At 49.0% G+C, this 8,241-nt stretch overlaps 1 protein-coding gene across 1 annotated transcript in view; it reads left to right on the forward strand.

Moving 5' to 3' along the window:
• Window positions 1-5,896, forward strand: part of PAQR6 (progestin and adipoQ receptor family member 6) — a 17,558-nt gene extending 11,662 nt beyond the window's left edge. The window contains exons 5-7 of the mRNA XM_015829760.1: window positions 305-431; window positions 4,425-4,569; window positions 5,625-5,896. Coding sequence (XP_015685246.1) covers window positions 305-431; window positions 4,425-4,569; window positions 5,625-5,896 — 544 coding nt within the window. The remainder of the gene's footprint in view (window positions 1-304; window positions 432-4,424; window positions 4,570-5,624) is intronic.
• Window positions 5,897-8,241: the final 2,345 nt, after the last annotated feature.

The following is an 8,241-nucleotide window of genomic DNA, read 5'->3' on the forward strand; positions in this document are numbered from 1 at the left end:
CCTCCTCCCCTCCTCTCCCTCCTCCTCTCCCTCTCCTTCTCCTCCTCCTCCTCCTTCTCTCCCTCTCCCTTCCTTCTCCTCTCCTTCCCCTCCTCCCTTTTCCCTTCCTCCTCTCTCCCCTCCTCTCCCTCCTCCTTCTGTCCCTCTCCCTCCTCTCCTTCCCCTCCTCCCCTCCTCCTCTCCCTCCTCTCCCTCTCCTTCCTCCTCCTCCTCCTTCTCCCCTTTCCCTTCCTTCTCTCCTTCCCCTCCTTCTCCCCCTTCCCTTCTCCTCTCCCCCACTCCTCTCCCTCCTCCTCCTCCTCTCCTCCTGTTCCTCCTCCTCCTCCCCCTCCAGGTTCCTAGAGCTGGAGTGGCCCCGTTGGAGCAAGACCGCCCGGACAGCCGCCTTCGTCTACCCGTTCTTCTTCGACAACATCCCGCTCTTCTTCAGGGTAGGCGGCGCAGGAAGGGGAGAAGGGACGCCGGGCGGGGCGGTGGGGCCCATCAGCCAAGCTGGGGGGCATGCTGGGAATTTTGAGAATGGCTTGGTTGGGGGGGGGGGGTCTTTGCAAAAGGGTTTCCCCCCTGCAAAGAGAGAGGACCCTTTTCACAGGAAGGCAGACCTTGGAAGACTTGGAGGAGAAGAGAGCAATCAGAATAGAGCTGGAAGGGACCTCGGAGGTCTTCTAGTCCAGCCCCCTGCTCAAGCAGGAGAACCGATATCATCTCAGACAAGGGGACCGTCTAGCCTCTTCTTAAAAGCCTCCAGCGATGGAGCGCCCACAACTTCTGGTGGCAAGCTGTTCCACTGGTTAATTGTTCTCACTGTCAGGAATTTTCTCCTTATTTCCAATTCTCCTTGATTAGTTTCCATCCATTGTTCCTTTTCCTGCCCCCTGGTGCTTTGGTGAATAATGTGACCCCCCTCTTCTTCTTTGTGGCAGCCCCTCAAATACTGGAAGACTGTTACCATGTCGCTCCTGATCCTTCTTTTCATTAAACTAGACATATCCAATTCCTGCAACCGTTCTTTGTATGTTTTAGTTTGCAATAGTGGCGAATAACTGTAATTCAGGTGTAGGATGGGGGTATAAACAGGAACACAGACACTGACATCCCCTAAACCAGGGCTTTTCAACCAGTGGTACAGGTACCACCTGTGCTACATTGGCACCTGGCAGGTGGTACGCGACCATCCTAGAAAAGTGGTAGTGGGGGAGGGGAATGAGCTGAACCGGTGGCAGCACCGCACAAGCCTGAGCGAGAGACGGCTGGAGCTGCAGGGCTGGCAGGGCTCAGCGGAAGCGCCAGGATCAGTGCCGCTTTCCAGCTGATCGACGCTTCTTCGGGGCTGTCAGGGCTCAGTGGAAGTGCCAGGATCAGTGCCAGGCTCCAGCTGGAGCTCAGCACTGATCCTGGTGCTTCTGCTGAGCCCAGAAGAAGCGCCGATCAGCTGGAATGTTGCAACCTCTCCAGGGTCTTGTGATTTACATTCAGGTGCTTGGCAACTGATTCATATTTATGACGGTCACTGTGTCCCAGGGTCATGTGAAGTGACCAAAACCTGCTGCAACCACCCAGCAGACGGGGGGAATAAAAACCAACCCCCCCCCACCCCCGCTGCCAATCCTCAACAGAAATGCTCACAACAATGGAAACCTCGGACAGGAGGAAGAGCGCGGCCGGGTGGGCAGGCAGGTGTCTTGCTCGGCTGTGGCTTTGGGGGGGGCACTTTTTTCAGTACCATTGTAACTTCAAAGAGTCACAAAGCAAACTGTTGTAAATCGAGGATTACCTGTACTTTATCACTTTTTTCCTTTTTTTTTTTTTTTGGTCATCAAGTTTTTGACACCGTGCTAGACGACGGGTGGTACTCGGATGTTGCCATAACCTAAAAGTGGTACAATGGGTGAAAAGGTTGAAAAGCCCTGCCCTAAACTCAGTGGTGGGATTCCGCCGGTTTGCACCACTTTGGCAGAATTGGTAGCTAATTTTTTTGTTGCCCAGGTCCAGAACGGACTTCTGGAAGTGGCATCCACACAGAGAACTGGTTGTTCACATATTTGAATCCCACCACTGCCTAAATTGCTCTTTAGAAGGCCAGATCCAAATACTTTGGCCACCTCATGAGAAGGAAGGACTCCCTGGAGAAGAGCCTGATGCTGGGAAAGATGGAGGGCAAGAGAAGAAGGGGACGACAGAGGATGAGGTGGCTGGATGGAGTCACTGAAGCAGCAGGCGTGAACTTAAATGGACTCCAGAAGATGGTAGAGGACCGGAAGGCCTGGAGGAACATTGTCCATGGGGTCGCGATGGGTCGGACACGACTTCGCAATTAACAACAACTGCCTAAACTGTACTGAAGATGTTGCCTAGCCTGATAATGAAACGTTCATAAACCAAACTACAAACTCAGAGAACGAATCTCCACCTTCATAGGTTTTAGTCTCCAGATCTTTAATCATCTGAGTTGTTCTTCTTTGCACTTTTTCCAGTTTCAGCATCTTTTTTGTAATGTGGTGACCGAAACTGGATGCAGGATCCCAGGTGTAGCCTTACTAAGGCTTTATACAGCGGTACTAGTACTTCACGTGATTTTGATTCTATGCCTCTGTTTATACAACCGAGGATTGTATTTGCTTTTTTGGCTGCTGCCGCACACGGCTGGCTCCTGTGTCTAGATAAGCAGACGCTTACCCCTCAGCTGCATAACAGGTGCAGAAAAGGTTTCAGAAGGGACTCCTTACGTTGGGAGGCTACAAAGAGAGATTTGTACAGGTAGTCCTCAACTTATGACCACAGCCCAACATTTCTGTTGCTAAGTGAGATGGTTGTTAAGTGAGTTTTGCCCCCATTTTACGACCTTCCTTGCCACAGTTGTTCAGTGAATCGCTGCAGTTGTTGAATTGGTAATACGGTTGTTAAACGAATCCGGCTTCCCTGTTGACTTTGCTTGTCAGCAGGTTGCAAAAGGGGATCACGTGACCCTGGGACACTGCGACCGTCATAAGTATGAGTCAGTTGCCAAGCGTCCGAATTTTGATCACGTGATCTCAGGGATGCTACAATGGTCGTAAGTGTGAAAAGCGGTCCCAAGTCCCTTTTTTCAGTGCCCTTGTAACTTTGAATGGTCACTAAACGAACTGTCATAAGTCAGGGACTGCCGGTGCTTTCTGACTTGCAAGATTTCCTTAATGTAGCCGTAAAATAAAGTATAATGAACTCATCTGGCCGTGTTTCTCGTCTGGTCTACGTTGAAAGGCGGATCAAGTCAAGAAGGAAGATCACCTCTCTGTGCGGAGGCCAGGCCACAGAATCTAAACCCCAATGATTCCTTTTACATTTTGACTCAGTTTCCCCAAAAGCATCTTCCTTTTCTCTCACTAAGATCAGACGCCTCAAATCCCCACTCTTGTGTTAATAAACTGCTGATTGAATTAACCAGGTTAATAAGGGGCTTGGCGCCCCTTGAATCAAAGTGGTCTGTATTTTTCAACTTCCTTCAAGGGCTGAAATCTCCTGGTGGTCTCCCATCCTGATCCTAGTTAGTTGGTTTTTTTCTTTTTTAAAATCAGCCAAAATCAGGTTAGCCGGGCTCTTAAAGGAAAGACAGGCTATAAACACAGTAATAACAAAACTTACTTATCGTCGTCGTAAGAAAACTCATTTTGGAAGATATTTGAAGGCTGTTGAACTCATATCATTTGGTTTTGTCCAGGCAGAGCTCCATTTTGGTTTCAAATTACAAGCAAAAGTTGATGTAGAGAATAGGGGAATAAAGATTTCTTTCTTTAAATAATATTTAAAGATGAGTAGATGTTAAGTTCTATTCCAGAAGTATGTAATTTGTCATTCTGTACAGGTAGTACTTGACTTACGACCACAATCGAGCCCAAAATTTATGTTACTAAGTGAGACCTTTGTTAAGTGCGTTTTGCCACATTTTACGACCTTTCTCGCCACAGTTGTTAAGTGAATCACTGCACTTGTTAAGTTAGTAACCCGGTTGTTAAGTGAATCCGGCTTTCCCCATTGACTTTGCTGGTCAGAAGATCGTAAAAGGGGATCACGTGACCCCCGGGACACTGCAAACCATCATAAATCTGAGTCAGTTGCCAAGTATTTGAATTTTGATCACGTGACCGTGGAGATGCATGCTACAGTTGTAAATGTGAAAAACGGTCATAAGTCCCTTTTTTCAGTGCTGTTATAACTTTGAACGGTCACTAAATGAACTGTTGTAAGTCAAGGACAATCCTGTAAAGAGTGTTGGCAATTGAGAATAAATTTACATCAATTGAAAGCGAATTAAAACGATTCCCATCTTGTCAGAAGCCTCTCTCTGCTGGTCCTATCCTCCATCTGGGCAGCTGGGGAAGATGGGCCCTGCTGTACCCTGATTCCTCTTTCAAGGGCCAACTCATGGTGGTCTCCTTCCCTTTCAGCTTTTGTTCTGTTTTGGCGATGATTGTACGTGGAACGACTCCGTGGCCAGTTATTTCTACCACCTTTTCTTTGCCTTGCTGACCGGCTTCCTCTTCGCGTCGCATCTGCCGGAACGGCTGGCTCCCGGTCGCTTTGATTTCATCGGTAAGCGAGGAAGAGTTTTATAAACTAGCACAGGGGTAGGCAACCTTGGCTCTTTTATGACTCGTGGACTTCAACTCCCAGAATTCCTGAGCCAGCATGGGAGAACTATGGCCCCTTCATGACTTGTGGACTTCAACTCCCAGAATTCCTCAGCCAGCATGGCTCAGCTTGGAAACCTCTCCCTTTCCCCTCAGCATGGCTGGCTCAGGAATTCTGGGAGTTGAAGTCCACGAGTCATAAAAGAGCCCAGGTTGCCTACCTCTGAACTAGCATATCCAAAGCCAGGAAGTGGATTGGTTGGTTGGTTGGTTGGTTTGTATCCCGCCGTGATTATTTTTACAGATACAGGCAGTCCTTGTCTTACGACCACAATCGAGCCCAAAATTTCTGTTGTTGAGACAGTTGTTGAGTTTTGCTTCATTTTACGACCTTCCTTGCCACAGTGGCTAAGTGAATCAGTGCAGCTGTTAAAGTTAGTCACACGGTTGTTAAGCGAATCCGGCTTCCCCCATTGACTTTGCTTGTCAGAAGGTCGCAAAGGGGATCACCTGACCCCTGGGGACACTGAAAGTGTCATAAATATGAGTCAGTTGCCAAGCGGCCGAATTTTGATCCCGTGACCCTGGGGATGCTACAACGGTCATAAGTGTGAAAAACAGTCCTAAGTCCCTTTTTTCAGTGCCGTTGTAACTTTGAACGGTCATTAAATGAGCTGTTGTAACTTGAGGACTACCTGTATCTCAAATGTCCAACACATCTCCTATTTTCCCCACAACAACCCTGTGAGGTGGGTTGGGCTGACAAAGAGTAACTGGCCCAAAGTCCTCCAGGTGGCTTTTGTGCCTAAGGCGAGACCGTCTCCAAGCGGAATTCTGGGAGTTGAAGTCCACAAGTCTTAAACTTCCAAGGTTGGATACCTCTATTATAGGGCCTCCTGCTTGAGCAGTGGGCTGGACTAGAAGACCTCTGAGGTCCCTTCCAACCCTGTTGTTTTTTTAAAATACTGGTCATTCCTCTCCATGTCCTCTTCTTCTCCCCCCCTCACCCATCTGTAGGTCACAGCCACCAGCTGTTCCACATCTGTGCCGTAGTGGGCACCCATTTCCAGCTGGAAGCCATCCTGAGCGACATGAACACACGACGGACATGGCTGAGCACTCACACCCCGCCGGCCATGTTCACCCGTACCTTTGCCGTTCTCGGTGCCACCTTGATGGGCAATCTCTTCCTCTTTGCCGCCTTCGCCGTGGCCCTCTTCCGCTTGCCGGCGTCCATCCGGATCCTGCAGGGCAGCCTGGCCGAGTCGGAGGGATCCAAGGAGAAGTAGCCACCGGGGGCACCGCGGTGGCTCTTCTGGACCGGCTGGCACTGCCAGCTCACCAGTGATGCCTTCCTACCTCAAGGTTGCCTGGCCGTGGAGGAAAATGTAACCTGGTGGAGAATGGGGGTCCCCCTTGGTGCCATTACCCCAATCCTGAGCACCTGGACCGTGTGGTTAGCTTGGTGTCTCTCCATGCCAGTGTCCTGGGTGCCTGGGTACAGGCAGTTCTCCCTGTACAGGGAGCCTCGACTTACAACGATTCATTTAGTGACCCTTCGTGTTACAACGGCACCGAAAAAAATGGCTTAGGATCGTTTTTCACACGGGTGACCGTTCCAGCATCCCCAGGGTCACGTGATCAGAATTCGGATGTCTCGTATTTATGACGGTTGCCGTGTTCTGGGGTCACGGGAGCCCCTTTTGCCACCTTCTGACAAGCAGGTCAACGGGGAAGCCAGATTCGCTTAACAAGCGTGCGACTAACTTAACAACTGCACTGATTCACTGAACAACAAGTGGCAAGAAAGGTCGTAAAATGGGGCAAAACACACTTTTAACAAACATCCCATTTAGCGGCATAAATGTTGGGCTCAATTGTCGTGAATTGAGGACTCCAGGTAGTCCCCGGCTTACAACAGTTCATTTAGTGACCGTTCAAAGTTACAACGGCACTGAAAAAACGTGACTTGTGACCGTTTCTCAGAGTTACGACCTTTGCAGCATCCCCAGGATCATTTGACGTCATCTCGGAAGGCAACCAAAGCGATGGTAGCAAACAGGAGCTGGAAGCTGCCACACCAGATGGACCAAGGATGTAGCAAAGACGGCTGGATGGTTGAGGCAGGTTGTAGAGAAATCTGGAAGAAAAAGGCATCTTCCAGTTGGCCTTCCCTTTGATCTTTGGATCAAGAGAGCCACAGATGTCTAGAGGAGATGATGGCGTGGAGGTTTGAAGGTATTCAGGCAGGCAAGTCTAGAGAAAAGAAGGACTATGGGTGGCCTAATAGCAGCTTTCCAGTATTTGAGGGGCTGCCACAAAGAAGAGGAGGGTCAATTTATTTTCCAAAGCACCTGAAGGCAGGACAAGAAGCAATGGATGGAAACTGACCAAGGAGAGAAGCAACCTGGAATTAAGGAGAAACTTCCTGACAATGAAGACAATTAACCCGTGGAACGGCTTGCCACCAGAAGTTGTGGGTGCTCCATTGCTGGAGGTTTTCAAGAGGAGAATGGACAGCCGTTTGTCTGGAATGGTAAAGGGTCTCCTACTTGAGCAGGGGGCTAGACTAGAAGACCTCCGAGGTCTCTTCCAACCTTGTTATTCTATGTTTGGAATAACCCGGTTATTCTACGGTTGCAGGAATTGGGGATGGCCAGTCTACAGAAAAGAAGGACTGGGGGGGGGGGACATGATAGCAGTATTCCAGTATTTGAGGGGCTGCCACAAAGAAGGGGGGTTCAAGCTATTTTCCAAACCACCAGAAGGCAGGACAAGAAGCAACGGATGGAAACTAATCAAGGAGAGAAGCAACCTGGAATTAAGGAGAAACTTCCTGACAGTGAGGACAATTCACCAGTGGAACAGCTTGCCACTAGAAGTTGTGGGTGCTTCATCATTGGAGGTTTTTAAGAAGAGACTGGACATCCACTTCTGAAATGGTGTGTAGGTTCTTCTGCTTGAGCAGGGGGCTGGACTAGAAGTCCTCCCAAGGTCCCTTCCAGCTCTATTCTATAGAGAGGGATTGTCGCAGCGAAGCAAAGAATTGCTAAAAGAAATTTCCGCTTCTGACTTCATTGCTCGGCTCTTGGGGCTGAGCCAGCCTCTGGAGAAGGAACTGGAGAGATGCAGTGGATGTTATGGCCTTATTGCACTGATGGTGTTATCTAGCTTGGTTAATGAAACGTCTGCAAGAAAACCACCAAGTTCAGAGAGCACCAAGAAGCCCTCATTTCAACCCTGAGCTGCAAATATTCTCCTCTCTCAGTCAGTTGGTCTTCTCTGACCAGATGCCCTTTTATCTTTGCAAGGGTTCAACATTTGGAACTCTGCCCCCAAATCTTTTCATTTTGCATCTTGGATTCTAAACGTCCGTCCCCAAGGTATTTTTTTTTGCAAAAGGCAACTAGACTTTCTTGTTTTGTTTTCCCCTTGTTTCTCATCCAAGAAGCAGACCTGAAGAAGCTTCTGGGATGAGAGTTGAAATGTTTTTTCCAAGGACAAAACCCACGAAAGGCCAGTTGCCTTTTGCAAAAGCACCTTTGGGACAACCATGATCTGAATGACTGAGAATCTCCGTAGACACCGAAATGCATCTTCACATTCTAAGAAACAGAAAACAGATTCATAGGAG

The sequence above is a fragment of the Protobothrops mucrosquamatus genome, unplaced genomic scaffold (genome assembly GCF_001527695.2).
Source record: "Protobothrops mucrosquamatus isolate PMUCROS unplaced genomic scaffold, P.Mucros_1.0 scaffold7044, whole genome shotgun sequence".
Taxonomy (NCBI): domain Eukaryota; kingdom Metazoa; phylum Chordata; class Lepidosauria; order Squamata; family Viperidae; genus Protobothrops; species Protobothrops mucrosquamatus.